The sequence below is a fragment of the Panthera tigris genome, chromosome B4, assembly GCF_018350195.1.
Source record: "Panthera tigris isolate Pti1 chromosome B4, P.tigris_Pti1_mat1.1, whole genome shotgun sequence".
Lineage (NCBI taxonomy): Eukaryota > Metazoa > Chordata > Mammalia > Carnivora > Felidae > Panthera > Panthera tigris.
In genome coordinates this window covers 87,753,193-87,772,099 of record NC_056666.1, presented here as the reverse complement: position 1 = coordinate 87,772,099, position 18,907 = coordinate 87,753,193, and the positions used below count along the sequence as shown (strand labels likewise).

The 18,907-nt window shown below is 42.2% G+C and overlaps 1 protein-coding gene across 1 annotated transcript in view; it reads left to right on the top strand.

Annotated features, from left to right (window-relative positions):
* The first annotated feature begins 1,870 nt into the window (after window positions 1-1,870).
* PPM1H (protein phosphatase, Mg2+/Mn2+ dependent 1H) overlaps window positions 1,871-18,907 on the top strand; it is a 260,873-nt gene continuing 243,836 nt past the window's right edge. The window contains exon 1 of the mRNA XM_042992666.1: window positions 1,871-2,165. Within this exon, the coding sequence (XP_042848600.1) occupies window positions 1,921-2,165 (245 nt within the window). The 5' untranslated portion in view covers window positions 1,871-1,920. The remainder of the gene's footprint in view (window positions 2,166-18,907) is intronic.

The following is an 18,907-nucleotide window of genomic DNA, read 5'->3' as shown; positions in this document are numbered from 1 at the left end:
AATTTAAAATTAGAGAAAGGGGCTCAAGATAAAATTATTTTTCTGTTCTGTGAAAAGTAATAAAAACTCATTGACAGAAATGGTATTTCACTGAACATTTGCATGTTGGTTCTTTCGTTTTTTTGTTTTTTACATAATTACTTGGGATGCTGTAAACTGGAGTTCCTGGTTATGAAAAAGCCAAAGGTGAAAATGCCTTTAAAAATATTATAGATACAGGGGTGTCTGGGTGCCTCAGTCAGTTAAGCATTGGACTTCTGCTCAGGTCATGATCTCATGGTTTGTGGGTTCGAGCCCCACATCTGGCCCTGGAGCCTGCTTCGGATTCTGTGTTTCCCTCTCACTCTGCTCCTCCCCTGCTCATACTCTGTCTTTCTCTGTCTCTCTCAAAAATAAACATTAAAAAAATATATACATATATACTATAAGTACAAAAAAGAAAAGAAACGAAAGAGATCAGTGAGGTTTACCCAGGCCTCACCTAAGAGCAAAAATTCCAGTTCCTCTTCAGAGAATTACCTTCCCACCAACACCTGGGCTGCTCTCCCAGCTTCCTACTGCTGAGAAGAATGAGGGCCTGTATTCCCTCCTGAACTTACTGAGCTGTTCAGTAAGTAACTCCACAAGTAACACAGAATCCTGGCAAATTAAATGGTAGGTAAACATGGGAACAGGATACAGAATAAGTAAACATGAACAGGATACAGCTTTCTTGCAAAAAAAAATTTTTTTAAGCCAATATTTAACAAATGTTACCCCTGATGAAACACATTCATCAGTTGGTTTTTCAGACATTTTTCTGTTTAAGAAAATAGTTTACATTAAGTGTCTCAATATTAAACACGGCCAGCTTTGAAAATACACTTTTGTTCCTATGTTGGAGGAAAATACTTGTATAAGTTTATTAAACAGTTAAGTACTAGGTAAAACAGGACTTGCTTCTGATTTCTGAGAGCTCTTTTGTGTTCCTACCGTTAAGCTTATTCTGGGTTCGAAATAGGGTTTGCCCGGTAGATAATGTTGTGCGTGGTGCTAATGAGGAATAAAAGTAATTCTAGAAATGCCTAGGGAAAAACTTTTAATGATTCTTATGCAACACTTGTGAGTTTTGTCGTGTTAAAGCTCTGAAAAGTCTTTCACACCAGGTGCTCCTCATTTCCACTGCCGGCCCACCATGGGGCCGGCCCACCGAGATTCCACCTGTCTCCCCTTCCCAAACCTCCAGCTCCCGAAGTTTCCATTCCCGGAGGCGCAGGCAAGCATTCCTCAGCTAGGGGATTCCTCAACTGGCTCGGCCCGGCTCCACGTGACCTCCCCTAACACCTGTATACTGCCTTCAGCTCACAGCGCCCCCATCCCCTCCGCCAGGTACCGACCCAGCCCGGCTCCCCCTCCCCCAGGAGGTCACGATCCCGGTGCGAGCCTCGCTCGGGCCGGCAGGGGAGGGGCGGAGGCCACGGCCACGGCAGTTGCTCGAGCCCTTGCAGCCTGATTATCACATGACTGGACGGCGGCGGTAGCCGTGGCAGCAGCCGCGCCGGCTCTGCCGGCTCGCCGGGTGGGCTCAGTTCCGCTCACGCAGGAGTCGGGTGCAGAGGGCGGGGAAGGAACCTGCTGCCGCTGCGGTCGCCCAGTCGCTCCCGGAGCGCGCGGCGTCTCCCCGGGCCCGGCCGGCCCGCTCCATGCCGCTCCGTTGCGGAAGTGTAGCGGGGGGAGGCGGCGGCGGCGGCTGCACGGAGCGCGGGAGGCCGGGGCCCGGCCCCCTGCAGCACTAGGCTCCGGGAGCCGCGCGGCGCGCCCCAGCGGCCCGGCTGCCCGTGCGCCCGGCGCCCGCCGCAGCCTGCATGCCCCGCGCTGCGCTTCGTCCGGCCCCCGCCGCCGCCTCCTGCTCGCACCGCTGCTGCCGGGCGCCGGAGTAATATGCTCACCCGAGTGAAATCTGCCGTGGCCAATTTCATGGGCGGCATCATGGCTGGCAGCTCAGGCTCCGAGCACAGCGGCGGCGGCTGTGGAGGCTCGGACCTGCCCCTGCGCTTCCCCTACGGGCGGCCGGAGTTCCTGGGGCTGTCTCAGGACGAGGTGGAGTGCAGCGCCGACCACATCGCCCGCCCCATCCTCATCCTCAAGGAGACCCGGCGGCTGCCCTGGGCCACTGGCTACGCAGAGTGAGTGTAGCGACACCGGCGGCGCCCCTGCTCTCCTCGCGGCCCTTCCCCGCACGGTTCCAGCCCTCCTCCTCCTTCCTCGGCCTCAGGGCCCTCCAGGGGCTGCCGGCGTCCAGGCCTCGGCGGGGACCTCTTTACTTACACTGGCCATTCCTCTCTTTTCCTACTCCCCCTTCCCCCAACCCCAAGGACGCAGCGTCTCCAGACCCGGTATGGGTGGTGGATGGTGGGTGGCAAAGCTGGACCGTGGGAAAGCTAAGGTTGCACGGGTCTGTGATTCCGGGGGCTGTGACACTTGGAAGAAAGTGCGTAGAACAGCTTTGCTGAAGTTTGAAACGCAGCAGGGAAAGCTGGTATCTGCGCCCACCCTCCCCAAAAGCTTTGCGCCACCGCATGAAGTTTGTGGGGAAGAGTCAGGAGGAGCTGCCGCTGCGCGTGAGTGGGTGGGTAGGGGGCAGTTCGTGTGCAAGGTTACACATATGAGAAGGTCTCAGTTTCTCTGATTTAAGTCTAGGAGCTTGCTCGCTTCTTTTTTAGCGGGTAGTAAACCTCTGCGCGTTCGGTAAATGCCAGTACTGTTTCCCCCAGTCCTCTGGGAGTGGGAACTTATTTCAGGTGTTTAACGATAGCATTTTGGTAATCAGCTTTGGCGATTAAGCGAGCGTTTGAGTGATTTACTATTTCAAGAACTGATTCAGTTAGGTTGACGACCTGGAGTGGAACTGGGAAAGGAGGGAGGATTTTAATGGCCTCCCCGCCTCCCCAGCTACTCCTCCATTGACTATTAATGACCATCTTATGAATGATAGGATAAGTAAGGTTTCTCCTCCTACTCATCGTTATGAAACTGGGAAATTGGGAAGGTGGCATTTAGGAGACCAGAGATCAGGGCTTAACAATGACCCGGTGGGTGCACAAGTGCACGCAAAACCCCGGTGCCGGGCACACCTGCCCCTTTTCCTTTAACTCCATCTGCTCCAGGATCTTGGCCCTCCCCTCTCCGCGAACAGCATCGCTCGCTGATTGGTTCACCTGGGAACCAATCGGCTCTCCCGACGCCTGGGCGCTTCGATGCTGACCCTGTTCTGGTGGCCCGGATACCCCCGAGCAGGCAGGGTTCCCGACGCTCCGGGTTCCGGTGCGAGACGGGGCTTGCAAGACGCTCTGCTTAGAGTCTCGAATTCTTTTTTTCCTTTCCTTTTCATCATACGACCTTTTCTCCGTGGGTTTTAATAGAAAAGGCGAATAAATAGGGAGAGACTACTGGAATATAAAAGATGGTGACAAAGCCCAGTGAGAAGGTTGGGTGCTAAAACAATAACCATTAACACACAATAAGGGACAAGCCTGGTTAGGGAATGTTGTGTGTGGGGGGGGGGGGCGGGGGGGAGGAGTACCAGATAGCCTTATAATTTATAGGAGAATCCAAAGCAAAGATAAACACCTGTATAAGGAAGAAAAGCCTGTCCATACATACCAAACACCTTTTGTTGAGTGAAATTAAAAAAAAAAAAATGTTTAAAGCCTATTTAGATGCACTGCAAGGCAAAACAGCTCGGAGGCATACTGTGTCCTACAATTGTGTGAGGTGGGGGACTTGTGCTTGCCAAAAAACCTGAACAACCCAGCCATTTGTGGCTCCAGTGGGATTTACAGGGTGAGAGCATCTGTCTGAGGGGCAGAATGACAAGGAGATAGTGAGAAAGTCATGAGAAGTAGGAAGGAAGATGTTATAACCCGTGTGGAAGCTCTCTGGGCACGATAAAAGGAGGACCTCAAACGGGAAGAAAAGGAAAGGGGAATAAAAACCAGTTTCAGAATGTTTGGTTCCTATGGCAGGCACATGATATGCTCAGGACTGTAAAGAATATAAGGGAATCTGAAATGAGAGCTGTAGCAGGGATGGATGGGACCTAGGGGCTACACCTCCTCCTAGCTAGGCCTCCATTTCCTTATCTCTAAGAAGTTTGCCTTTTCCTAGACCCAGATGTGAGAGATGTTCGGTTAGAAGGACCCCTGTAAAAATCTTTAATTTTAAAAATCAGTTATTTTTTAAAATAAAATTTTTTTTAATCTTTGTTTTTGAGAGAGAGCACGAGTTTTTGAGCACGAGTGAGCAGGGAAGGAACAGAGAGGGAGACACAGAATCCAAAGCAGGCTCCAGGCACAGAGTCAGAGGTGGGGCTCAAACTCACCAACCGTGAGATCATGACCTGAGCCCAAGTCGGACTCTTAACCGACTGAGCTCCCCGGGCACTCCTAAAAACTACTTATTAAACGCTCACTGGGTTAAGTGGCTTGGACTTTTGATTTCAACTCACGTCACTATCTCACAGTTGGTGAGTTGGAGCCCCATACTGGGATCTGTGCTGACAGCGTGGGGCCTGCTTAGGATTCTCTCCCTCCCCACACATAGTCTCACGTGTATGCTCTCTCTCTCAAAAATAAATAACTAAACATTAAAAAATAAAGAGTGGATTAAAATATTAAAAATATTAGTTGTGAAACTAGTATATACTTGTGAATTCAAGCAAAGACCTGTACCTTTACAAATGTAGGTACCCCCCCCCCCCTTTAGGGTTAGTAACTGTTTAGTGTTTGGTGTGTGTGCCTTTCTAGACTTCTTTGAATGCACTTATAAATATGCATCATGTGTTTCTTTTTTCTTCCCACGATAGACTCCTACTGAGTATGTTATTCTGTAGCATTTTCAGAAAACGCTATGTCATGGACTTTATTCCAAGTCAATACATACAGAATTGCCTCATTCTTTTAAAGTATATACATAGTACTAATAATAGCTAACAATAGGTGCTTACTGTTTAGTACTTTCACTGTTTGCAGCTTTGTATCATATCATTTGATTCTCACAACAACCCTGTAAAGTAGGCAGTAGCATTTGCATTTTCTATAAAACAGAATATATATATATATATATATATATATATATATATATAACAGAATATATATGTAACAGGATATATATATATATAATAAGACACAGGCAATGAATGATTAAGCAATGTATATATCTACATATATAAGCAATATATATGTAACAGAATGTATATATAATATATATAGTATATATAAAATAAGGCACAGAGGCAATGAATGATTAAGCAACTTTCCCAGAGTCCTACCACCTTAACAGAGCCTGTATTTGAACCCAAGCATGATTCCACAGCCCACAATTACCAAACTGCCTCCTTACAGGGTATTAAACTATGGTGCATTAATCTATACCCAGGATTAAGCACTGTTATCTTGTCCCCTCCCTTTGCCAGATGTCAGATGTACTGTACCACTTCCTCAAACCTTGAACTGTACTTACTCTTCCTGAAAACACACATCCTGAATGATCAAAATGTCTGAAATAGAGAAGGGGAGAGAAAGATCTGTAGGGCTATGATCAGATGCTGCTACCAGTAACACTGCCCTTTACTATAGTATCTCATGGAAGGAGGAATTCCCTTTGTTCTAGAAGGTACCTAAAAGAGAGAGAATTGGTAAAGAGATTGCTCAGAGAGTAGGGACCAGGGGGATGCTATGAATCAAGGTGCTGAATCAGAAGGGGTTTGCTTACCCTTCCAAAAAGTGAGTTACTTTCAATGCCTTCCTGGGGAGGAAGAATTGGCATCTCGGTGTTTGAGCAGTTAGAGGACTCTAACTCTAAGGCTGACCTTTTGGACGATAGAAAAATTAAGGATAAATGTTCTATTTTTTGCCACTTGTTAATCCTTTTCGAGCAGAGATTCTCTGTAGGTTATAGGCCTAGAGAATTAGCTTAAGAAATCCCTGTAAGACTTGAGGATCCAGAAACTGAAGACCCTCACTTATTAATTCAGTATTTATTGGCGTTGTGCTGAATGGAATTTCCTGGCTCCTCAAAAAGCTTTCTATTGTGGCTGAAGCTTTTAGCCACTTGATTAAGGGCTATATGCTAGGTTGTAAGACTCTGTAAGGTGTTACAGTTAAAAATAACATCCAGAGAGCTCACATCTTTTTTAAAAAAATGGATTAAAAAGTTTTCTTTTTTAGTTTGGCTTTGAAATTATGGATTTAGACTGTTAGATCTGCTCAGAGAGAGCCCATGGGAAACAACAGTTTGACCCAGGGACCCCCACAGGGCAGCTACTTCCCTTCTCTCTCCATGACTTTAAACTTTTTTTTTTTTTTTAAGTTAAGCTTATTTTTTTTTTTGAGAGAGAGAGCAGGCCAGCAGGGGAGGGGCACAGAGAAAGGAGGACAGAGGGTGTGTGGGGCTTGAACTCATGAACTGAGAGATCATGGCCTGAGCTGAAATTGGCCGCTCTGAGCCCCCCGGGCACCCCTCTCTCTAAAACTTTAAATCCCACCCAAGTGGTTCCTGTGTTTCAGGGACGTGGAAGTTGATTCATTTTTAATGGATTAGGAGCCCATTTTGACTTCTTCCCAGCTTGTCCAACCTTACTCTCATCAGTGGTCAGCTGGACTTACAGATACAAGTGGATATGGAGTTCATGCCCAAAACTACCGCAGCAGAAAAAACCAGAGAACGTGTAGTAGTCTGTATATGAAAGCGTCACATTCACGTTTTTGTCGGGGATAAATTTTTGCTTGTACAGAAATAGGTAATTACAGCATTTTACTTGGGGTATAGCTACAACTATACAATTCTCTTTATTTATTTGTGTTTATTTTTGAGATACAGAGCATGAACAGGAGAGGGGTGGAGGGAGAGGAAGACAGAGTATCTGAAACAGGCTCCAGGCTCTGAGCTGTCAGCACAGAGCCCGATGTGGGGCTCGAACTCACAAACTGTGAGATCATGACCTGAGCCAAAGTCGGACGCTTAACCTACTGAGCCACCCAGGAGCCCCTCGTCGTCGTCATCGTCGTCGTCGTCATTGTTTTTTCCCCCTAGTATCTTTCTTATAAAAGTGACCCAGGCATGGGTACAAAAAAAAACCAAAACTATTTTAAGTTCTTTGTGTCTCATAGTCTTCAAAATTGTGATGAAATAGCCTTGTTTAAATCCAGCAAATAGCCCACACGCATTTAGATTTGTTTTGGAATCTGTAGGCTGTTCTGCGGCCCCAGCTATTGGCACTAATTAACAATCACCAGTGAATCACGTTGGTTGTCTGTGAGGTTGTGATGACAGAGAAACCACTATTTCTCTCTTGATCCAAAGCTCAGAAATCCCCTGGCCTTTATTTTTTCTTCTGACCTCCTCTAGCACAGCCACCCCTCTTACACCTCTTAGCAGAGCTCCTGCCTGGGAACTTCCTGTTTAACTTTTGCAGCGGAAGAATCTTGAGGTTCTTTACTTCTTCTATAAAGATAAAAAGGAATGGATTGTGGAGGAAGGTGTCTCATTTAACAAAACTCTCCATAGCACTTACTTGCAGATGAATTAAAAGTTCAGAGTGGCCTAAAACATGTCACCTGCCTTTCTGGTAACCTGCAGAAGGTATTCATTTCCTATTTTAAAGCAGGTGGTTAAGCTCTCCTTCATTTTTCAGATTTAACACAATGAAGTCTTCTCCTCTGGGATGGAGCTTCTGGGCTGTCCCTTAGGAACCTGGATCAGTTTCCTTCAAAGACTAGTGATGCTTTTGGCAGAGGATTCAACCGTTCTGAGGGGTTGTGGTTATTCTTTCAGCTTCAGTTAGGTAGACATCTCTGATATTTTCCCACCACACAGTGCTTCCTAACTATGGTTATGGTAGTACCAGCTGATAAAACTGACTGCATCCTAGAATTGTTTTCTAAAAATATATTATTGAGGACAAATTTTTATTGAGATATAATTGACATTGATTTCAGATGTGTAGCATAATGATTCCACATCTGTATATATTGTGAAATCACAATAAATCTAGTTAACACCCATCGCCACACATAGTTACAATTCTTGTGTGTGATGAGAACTTTTAAGATTTGCTCTTAGCAACTTCAAATGTACAAGACAGTATTATTAACTGTAGTCATCACCCTGTGCATTACCTTTTGACCACCTTAATCCATTTTTGTACACCCTTCCCAACCGTTCACCAATCTATTCTCTGTATCTATGAGGTGTTTTTTTTTTTTTTTTAAGATTTACACACATAAGTGAGGTAATATAGTATTTGTCTCGGACTTGTTTCACTTAGCATAATGCCTCAAGGTCCACCTATGTTCTCACAAATGGCAGGATTTCCTTTTGTATGGCCAAGAATACTCCATTGGGTGTATATATCTATATATGAAATATATATGTATAAAATATATATGATATGTAGATACACACCCGCATTTTCTTTATCCATTCATCTATCAATGGACAATTAGGTTTTTTCCATGTCTTGACTATTGTAAATAATGCCACAATGAACATGAAGATGTAGGTATTTTTTTGAGTTAGTGTTTTCATTTCCTTTGGATAAATACCTAGAAGTGGAATTGCTGGATCATATGGTAATTAGATTTTTAATTTTCTGAGGAAACTTCCATACTGTTTCCCATAGTGCACCAATTTACATTCCCACCAACGGTGCACAAGGATTCCCTTTTTTCCCCACATCCTAACCAGAGCTTGTTATTTCTTGTTCTTTTGATCATAGCCATTCTAACAGGTATAAGCTGATATCTCATTGTGGTTTTAGTTTGCATATCCCTGAGGGTTAGTGATGTTGGGTACGTTTTCATGTTGGCTATTTGTATGTCTTCTTTGGAAAAAAAAAAAAAAATCCATTCAGATTCTCTGCTCATTAAAAAAAATGAGATTTTGGGGCGCCTGGGTGGCGCAGTCGGTTAAGCGTCCGACTTCAGCCAGGTCACGATCTCGCGGTCCGTGAGTTCGAGCCCCGCGTCAGGCTCTGGGCTGATGGCTCGGAGCCTGGAGCCTGTTTCAGATTCTGTGTCTCCCTGTCTCTCTGCCCCTCCCCCGTTCATGCTCTGTCTCTCTCTGTCCCAAAAATAAATAAAAAACGTTGAAAAAAAAATGAGATTTTTAAAATTTAAATTAAAAAAAAATTTTTGAATGAGTTTTTCTATATTTTGGATACTAACCCCTTATCAGATATATGATGGCTAGCACATATTTTCCTCCATTCAGTAAGGTCCCTTTTCATTTTGTTGATGGTTTCCCTTGCTGTGCAGAAGCTTTTTAGTTTGAATAGTCTCACTTGTTTAATTTTGCTTTTGTTGCCTTTGCTTTTGGTGTCACACCAAAAAATTGTTGCCAAGATCCAGGTTGAGGAGCTTACCACCTATGTTTTCTCCTAGGAGTTTTATGGTTTCAGCTAGCATTCAAGTTTTTAATCCATCTTGAGTTAATGTTTGTGTCTGCTGTACGATAGTGGTCCAGTTTCTTTCTTTTGCATGTGGCTGTCCAGTTTTCCCCCACACCACTCACTGAAGAGACTGACTTCCCCCCATCATGTATTCTTGGCTCCTCTGTCATAAATTGGCCATATATGTATGTATGGGTTTGTTTCAGGGTTCTCTGCTCTATTTACCTATGTGTCTGTTTTTATGCCAATACCGTGCTATTTTAATTGCTGTGGCCTTATAATATAGTTTGAAATAAGGAAGCGTGATGCCTCCAGTTTTGTTCTTCTTTCTCAAGATGTGTTGGGTCATTTGGGGTCTTTTGTGGCTCCATACATATTTTAGGATGGTTCCAGTTGTGTGAAAAATGTCTTTGGAATTTTGATAGAGGGACTGCATTGAATCTGTAGATTGCTTTGGGTAGTCTGGACATTTCAACAGTGTTTTTTCTAATCCATGAGCATGGAGTGTCTGCCATTTGTATTTTCTTCACTTTCTTTCATCAGTGTCTGATAGTTTTTAGTGACAGTTCTGTCACTTCTTTGGTTAAATTTACTTCCAGGTATTTTATTCTTTGGTGTGTAGTTGTAAGTGGAATTGTTTTCTTAAGTTCTCTTTCTGATAGTTCATTATTAGTGTATAGAAATACAACTGATTTTTGCATATTGATTTTGTATCTTGTAACTTGACTGCATGTGTTTATCCCAACAGGTTTTTGGTGGTCTTTAGGGTTTTCTATTTATATCCTGTCATTTGCGAATAGTGTCAGTCTTTGTGTCTCCCTTTCTGATGGGGATGCTCTTTCTTTGCTTTTTTTTTTTCTTTCTTTCTGCCTAATTGTTCTAGCTAGGACTTCTAGTACTGTGTTGAATAAAAGTGGTGAGGGACACCTGGGTGGCTCAGTCAGTTAAACCTCTGACTCTCGGTTTTGGCTCAGGTTATGATCTCATGGTTTGTGAGTTTGAGCCCCACATTGGGCTCCTTGCTGACAGTGTGGAGCCTGCTTGGGATTCTCTCTCTCCCTCTCTTTCTTCCCTTCTCCTACTCGCTCTGTCTCTCTCAAAATAAATAAACTAAAAAAAAAAAAGTGGTGAGAGTAGACATCCTTGCCTTGTTCTGGATCTTAAAGGAAGAACTTTCAGTTTAGCACCAGTGAGTAGTGAGTATGATGATAGCTGTGGGCTTGTCATAGATGACCTTTATTACATTGAGATACATTACCTCTATACCTATTTTGTTGAGAGCTTTTATCAGAAATGGATACTGAATATTGTCAAATGCTTTTTCTCCATCTGTTGAGATAATCATGTGATTTTTATCCTTCATTTTGTTACTGTGTATTATATCAATCGATTTGTGTGTATTGAACCATCCTTGGATCCCTGGAATAAATCCCACTTGATCATGGTGTGTGATCCTTTTAATGTGTTGTTGAATTTAGTTGGCTAATATATTGTTGAGCTTTGCATCTATGTTCAGGAGGAATATTGGCCTCTAATTGTCTTTTCTTGTGGTGTCCTTGTCTGGTTTCAGTATTGAGGTAATGTTGGCTTTGTAAAATGTATTTGGAAGTGTTCCCTCTTCTGTTATTTGGAAGATTGAGAAAGAAGGACAAATTATTTTTTAAAGGAAGATGTCTTTTAATTGTAGATGTTTTGGTTGTTATTGGAGTTGTCTTTATGCTTTGTTCTGATTTGTCTAAATTTGAACAGAGGATTGATCCCCCCACCCCCTTTGAATTTATGCCATCCTCTTTCAGGAAATAAACACTATTCACCTTCCATTCTCTCAGGGAAAGAGTGGCATTCCTACTGTGTGTCAGGTGTCAGATATGGGTCCTATTCTGGGCCCATAATATAAGACATAGTCATTGTCCTCAAGAAAATTTTTATGTCATAGTCTTTTCCCCTTTAGTGTCATTCTTTGAAATTAAAGTGAAATCACAGACTAATCAGGTGGTAAGAGGCCAGCATTGGAGAAGGTGGGTGCAGGGAGGTCATTTGTTTTATTTTTAATGTCTTAATGCTTCTGGGAAATTTCAAATCTCAGCATTTGAAATCATGGTGTCTTTAAGTCCTACTAAGGAAGTAAACTGTTCTTTCCAGCAAACATTGTGATTAGCTGTCAAGTTCTCTGTACCTGGAGGTCCCAAGACCTTTATATATATCTATATAAAGGTATAACTAAAAAAAAAATTATTGTAACTCTTGTTAAAATGGTAAGGAATATGTTTTTCAAGACTGTTGCAATAGGGGCACTTTATTTTTTTTAATTTTTTTTTCATGTTTATTTCTGAGACAGAGAGAGACAGAGCATGAGTGGGGGAAGGGCAGAGAGAGGGGGAGACACTGAATCCGAAGCAGGCTTCAGGCCCCGAGCTGTCAGCACAGAGCCTAGCGCGGGGTTTGAAGAGCATAACCTGAGCGGAAGTCAGACGCTCAACCAACTGAGCCACCCAGATGCCCCAGGGGCATTTTAATAGAGGAAAAGAGATCAGACTCAACTCCAAATACAGCAAAGAGAGCTGGGAATTTATAGCCAATGAGCAGCGTGAGGACGTTAGTGGGTGGAAAATTACTGGGAAGAGACCTCATGGGTAGGGGAGATTCTTGTGAAGGCAGGTCAAGGGCTTACACATCAAGGTAGGAGAGGAGATTGATCATATATGAAAAGTGATCAGATTTGACTGCTAAGTGGGAACCTAAAGAACCAAATCTATTATCTGCCATTACCAACATTTCATGTAATAAAGGATATTTAAAAACCAGAAGAGTTGGGGCACCTGGGTGGCTTAGTCAGTTGAGCATCCCACTCTTGATTTTGGCTCAGGTCATGATTCTAGGATTGTGGGATTGAGCCCCTATGTGGGGCTCCACGCTGAGAGTGGAGCCTGCTTGAGGTTTTCTCTCCCACCCCCCCCACCCCGCCCCCCCCTTCACCATTTCCCCTGCTCTTTCTCTCTCACTCTTTCAAAATAAATATATAAAAATAGAAGAGCAGAGGCAAATAATCTCAGCAAAAAATAGTTTTTTAGTTTTTTTGAAAATGCTATGATAATTGCTGTTTTCCTAATTTTTCACAGACCTATAAGACCACATATTTTACCTGCCCTAGAGGACTCCTAAGGCATTTTCCAGTTTTAAACCTTGAGAGTTTCTGGGGTTTAGCTAAGAACCAGTATCTTTTCCAGGCTGAGGTCTTTCCAGGGGGCCTACTCTCATCTTTATTGTGATTACAGTTTTGAATTATTTTTCCCCAGCACTTGATTATGAAAATTTTCAAACATGCACAAAGTTGAAACCATTATGCACTTAGCACCCATAAGGCCACCATCCGGATTCTACAGTGCACATTTTGCTGTATTTGCTTATTCATTTCCCTAGCCATCAGTCTATTATTATTTTTAAGTGTATGTTTCCTTTAGTCCAATTGCTTTGATTTCATGCTACTAAGGTATTTTCTACAGTAAATTAAAAATTTGGATTGAGTACCTATGACATTCTCGAGAAAACCACCAAACAATTGGGTCCTCACCCATGCACGGGGAGCCAACCTAGATTTAACTTTTATACCCTTGGCATACTACAAATGATCCCTCAGTCCGTATGCTTGCCATACCTTAACATTCACATAACTGAGAACTTCAGATGGGGTCCAGCTGAAAATGAGAAATAGATGACCTATTTCTTTGCTGTGCTCCTGTTTAATTAAATTAGTAGGAAATTTGCTTAAAACTGAAGTTGTTGCTGTTGTCAGCTGGTGGCCAGTCAGGGGAATACGGTGAGGAGTAGTCTGTTTTGTTAAGACTTCAGAAGGTATTGCTTGAAAAGTGCTGATGATAAAGACACCGTTGTGCTGTTTTCCTTATTTCTGAGATAGATGTCTGCTAGGAGGTTTAGTACCTGCCTAATTACTCTTTTTTTCTGGGATGGTTCCATCAGTTGGGTTTTCTGGAATGTGAATCAATAGTGTTTTTTGTTTTTTTGTGTGTGTGTGGTTTTTTTTTTTTTTTTTTTTTTTTTTTTTGGTTATACTGTTTCTGATTTATGTTTACAGCTGTTTATAGAAAACTAAGTGCTTACCTACCCATATTTTCTGTGCGGACTTTGTGCTTCCATATGAACGAGAATAATGATGCCACCAGTTAACATCTGTATAGCTCTTGATGCCTATTAAGGTCCTGCCATGTAGACTTAAATGTAAGCATCTGTTCTCCATGTTTAATAGAAGAGGAAAACGAGGCTCTGAGAGAATCCAAGTTACTTTAGCATCTCCTACAGTCCCACGATTCTGACGACCATCATGGAATCACTGAACCTGATCATTCACTGTGTGAAGTTACTCATTAATAAAAAGACATCTTTGTCCTATAAACAAAATGTCAGAGAACAGAATAAAGAATACATTTTATTACTCAAAGGAAATTAATACGGCTTAATCACCAGGTAGCTTTAAATTGCATGTTAGCACATCAAGTTTTATACAAAAGGATGCTTTTCAAAGCTTTAAAAAATAGTTCTATTGAGTATAGTAGACTTTCTTAGTATATGTGCATGTCCTGAGAACAACAGTCCAGATCTTGCCAAATTACCATCTTAACTACAAAGTGCCTTTTTTCATATTTTAATTTTTTGCAAACCCTATAAATCTTAAAAGCAGCCTGTACATTTTATCTGGTGGTATTTTTCTAAAGTTAATCCTATGTTGCACCATCAATAGCTACTTAGAAGTGGGTAATAAGGAATTTGGGATGATGGGGCACAAATCATGAGTCAGGTTTTATAAGGGATGCCCTCTTAAAATTTATTTTGGGGGTCCTATTACCTAAGTTCTTTACAAAGCAGAATCAAATTTTAATTTTTTTAATGTTTATTTTTAGGAGGGGCGGGGGAAGGGAGGGAAGGAGGGGCAGAGAGATCGGGAGACACAGAATCCAAAGCAGGCTCCAGGCTCTGCGCTGTCAGCACAGAGCCCAGCAGGGGGGCTCAAACTCAAGAACTGTGAGATCATGACCTGAGTCGAAGTCGGCTGCTCAGCTGCTCAACCGACTGAGACACCCAGGCGCTCCCAGAATCAAGTTTCAGTGGGACTTTTTTCAGTTACTGGACTTTGGGGGCAAGGCTGGAGCACCAGTGTGGCATTTGTTTGCTGGTCCTTGGCCCTGTGGGCTCTTGCAAGGGCTGTCTTGTGGCGCTCTTGCGTCTGTGACTTGCCCGAGTCAGGCCTAATGGAGCCTTGCGGGTAGGGGTAGTGCCATTAATCATCACAGGGCTGTGGGGTGGACAGAGAGATCAATTGCTTGCCAAGCTGAGAGGTCCAAAGTGGTTCGTGTGCTCTACTGTCCTTTCAGCAGGTTGACGAATAAACATTTAAGCTATCAAAAAAAGATGCCTCTTTACCATATGACCTTTTTCATTTAAGTATAGGAAGAAAAAAATCTCCAGTGACTACATTGATCTTTTTTTTAAATAAAAATGTTGTGCATTATTGAATTCCTGTATTTAAGTGGTCTGTGGTGTACTAGTAGCCATTCTGTGCTTTTTCGAACGTTGACAAATTATGTTTAGAACACACAGCTGGTGAAAATAAATGTTTAGTAGGAAGCACATTTTAAGGTACAGTGAATATGAAGAGCACATAAGAGGATGTGAGGGGTGGGAGGGAACCAAACTGGTATTGCTGTAGAAAGAACTATTAAGAGGATTTTTTTTAATAGAAAAGAGGAAATAACTACAATATTTTGTTGCAAATAAATAGCCTACGAGGACGAACTCTCAAATGCATGCTTGGGAAAAGCAGAGAGCCGTTCTGTCAGCCTTTTAGGATGGCGTTCACCCTGTAGAGTAGGGTTTAGAGTAGAGCCAAAGAGCCAGATTACGCAGCATCTTGGCGGCCTTCCCTGTGACCATTACTAATGGGGCCATGCTACCCTGTTGTTAGAACCAGGTGTCCAGAGCTGGGCCGGTGATGCGGTGCAGCAGCAAATGCGGAGAAAAGAGTTGGCAACTCGGACCGCAGCAGCTGGTACTTAATTTTTAAAATATCCAGGTGTCAGATGGGAATTACATGGGCCCATAGTTGAAGCCCTGCCTCTCCTCCTGTCCCCATGTTCCAGCTTATGCGGTCAGTGCCGACAGAGGCCACCTGGCCCTCTCCTGCCGGGCACGCCACCTGAAGCCCTGCCTGATGCTTTGCCCCCCCTGAGAGGCACCATGGGGTGTCCCTGGGCTTCGGTGGAGCCCTGAATTGCATCCATTTCTGGTTCCCAGCCTCCTCACTGTCATGCACCCTTTTATTTATGTATTTTTCTTGGCTGTATCCCTTTGTGAAAGATTTTAACTAGCCACATCATATCTTTTCATCAGCAGGAAGGGGGAGTGTGATGATGATCACGTTGAACAGGTAACGTTTCGCCCAAAAGCAAAGGATTAACCGTTGTTTCGGTTAATGTGTGAGTCCTTACTGTCCACACTGTCCTCCATTTGCTTCTTTTGTACTTCAGTACTTAGAGCAGTTGAGGTTTCTTCTTGCTACCTTCCCAGATCCCTCAGGAGCCTGGACCACAAGCTGAAGCTCTCCCACCAGGCTTGGCGTCTGCACCAGCCCTGAGTTCGCAGATGGTGTTTTCTTTAGGATTCAGATGTGTAACACCTTCCTTGAGCACGTCATTTCCAAGTTTCTGATGTCCTTTTCCTTGTTGAAAACTACGTTTTAATGGTTTTCTTGGCTCGCAGAGTGCTGCAAGTTGCTGGAGAGACCTGATACTTGTCAGCTGCAAGCTTAATTAAACTCATGCTGAGAATATTATCCTTTTTTTTCTAGCAGAGTTTTGACCCTTGGGCAAAAATTTATCTTGCAAAAAAATTTCTATCCACTAACTACGAGTGAGAAGAATTTAAAAACATCTTTAGCTATCTATTAACCTGTCAAGATGGAGAAAGGCCTTGATGAGTCAGGAACACAGAGTTAATTTTTTAAAATAATCTGGTTTTTTTTCTCCTTGCAGACTGGATATGCATTCATTGTGTCACTTCCAAATTCCCCTAAGTACTATGAAGAATATAAAAATTATCCATAAATCCTATTACTCATAATTAACGTCAGTTGAGAATTTGTATATATCTCTACATATTTGTATTTATAAAATGGGATAATTCTACATATGGATTAGTAGTTCTTTCACTGCAAGTAAAGTGTCCATGTCAGTAAATATCATACTCTGTCATTTATAATAGCTGCATTATATCCCATTTATGGTTTTAACATTCTTTTTTTCTTGGTAGTAACTTTTTTTTTTTTTTTTTTTTTTTACTATTAAGAATCCTGAGATGAATATCCTTTTAGATCTATATCTATATCTGTATCTATGATGATATGTGGAGCCCAGTGTGGGGCTTGAACTCACAACCTTGAGATCAAGACCTGAGCTGAGATCAAGAGTTGGGTGCTTAGCCAACTCAGCCACCCAGGTGCCCCTAGATAAATTTTTGTTAAGCCATAATTTGAAAGGTGACATTTTTCTGGGGAAAAGGTGCAAATTGGACTTTTCCAGTATTTCTAGTGACATTATTGAATAGTTTGAAAAGACAAATGTTTTGACTGAAAATTGTATTTGAGAAATGTTAGTTATGTACTTTATATTAAACTAGTTTACCAAAGTAGTGTTTTGGTAAGCCAGGCTTACTGATTTAAGAAACATTATTGCTGCTTTTTTTGTATTTAGGATTGAGGTTTGGAAAAATGACCCTTTAGGACTAGCATAAGACCCTCCTGTGAATGATTCTGTCTTCAGAGCTAAAAACACTCATTGGCTGTCATGCCTTTAAGAGATAATCAGTGACAGCTCTTGATTTTACTTAGTTGTTTTAACTTTTAATGGATAATCTTGAGGGAGTGTGGGCATTGTCCTGTGTATTTTAATTTCTCCAGTGCTTAATATAGATTCCTATACATGAATGCTCCAATATCACATGGACCAGAAGTAGTGGACATAATCTATAGTTCCTCTAATTTCAAATGAAAGGAAAATCACTGTTGTTCTATAGGCTAATTTCAAAATATGTGCCCAACTTCTGGGAACACAACAGTTAATACAGCACTTGTACATTTCATTTATCTGTCTGCTCCAATGTTTGTTGGAGGTATTCATGGTATTCTCTGCATCTGGACTTCTCTATGCGGAAAGAAGGGAAAAACATACCTAGCTTTCTGACTCAGTGGCCAGTAATGGTAAGTCTATCTATCTGGATGCTGAGTTCAGAAATCCATTGAAGTTTCTGAACATTATCATTGCTTTCTCTGACCCCATCTGCTCAGCTTTTTTTCCTCTACTTTACTTTCTTCACTTTGTAGTATTTTTGGTATATTCATAAGGTGACTGCTCATGAATCCTTTCTCTGTGCACAAGCTAAGGCCTTATTGAATTAGGCACAGTCTAATCTATTTCATCTCTGGATTGGATAATTTATGCTAAGATTTGCAGTTTGCTTTTGAATCAGAAACTCAAAGTCACGCAATTGGCCCATTTCCATCTCTTTCTAACTCCAAGCCACTAACTTCTTATTTAAAGTTATGTACATGTCAATTTGAACTAGTTATTCTGTATTAAATTTTAACTTCATTAATTTCTATTCCTATGTTGGTACTGGTTCTTAGGCTGATCCCGAAGAGCTTCTTGTTTTTTGTCAGCTATATATAAAAATGATATTTACTGGAAGTTACAACTGGGAAAATTTAAAAATATTTATAATTTCAGTTCATTTTTAATGAAAAATAACCCTATTTTGCAAAACAAAAACCAGCTTAGTAAGAGGAGTGGTTTCCCTATTCACTTGTAAATCTCTCTAGTAACTGGCTTAATAGAAGACAGTTGGATTCTTAACAGCTTATGCATTGAATCTGTTGTATCATCATGCTCATGGGTAAACAGCACTTGGACTCAGTGAGAGAAGGGGAAACACCATAGCATATGGTGAAAATCGTTTTAACCTCATGTATCTCTTGAAAGAGTCCGGGAGACTCCAGCCATACTCGAGAAAGGCTGGTGGGGGGTATAGTCAGCATAACTTTTTATCTTTTTTTTTTAAAGTTTATTTTGGGAGGGAGAGAGAGAGGGAGAGAATGAATTCCAAGCAGCCTCAGCACTGTCAACACAGAGCCTGATGCAGGCCTTGATCTCACAAAGTGTGAGATCATGACCTGAGCCAAAATCAAGAAGTGGATGCTAAGCTGACTGAGCCACCCAAGGGCCTCTCTCTGTGATTTTTTGAACTGCATTTTACAGGTAGAGAAACTTAGTCCACTTTAAAAAAGTTATGGTTGGAATATAGTTTTTCCAGTTCTTTTTTTTTTTTAACATTTATTTATTTTTGAGACAGAGAGAGACAGAGCATGAACAGGGGAGGGGCAGAGAGAGAGGGAGACACAGAATCTGAAACAGGCTC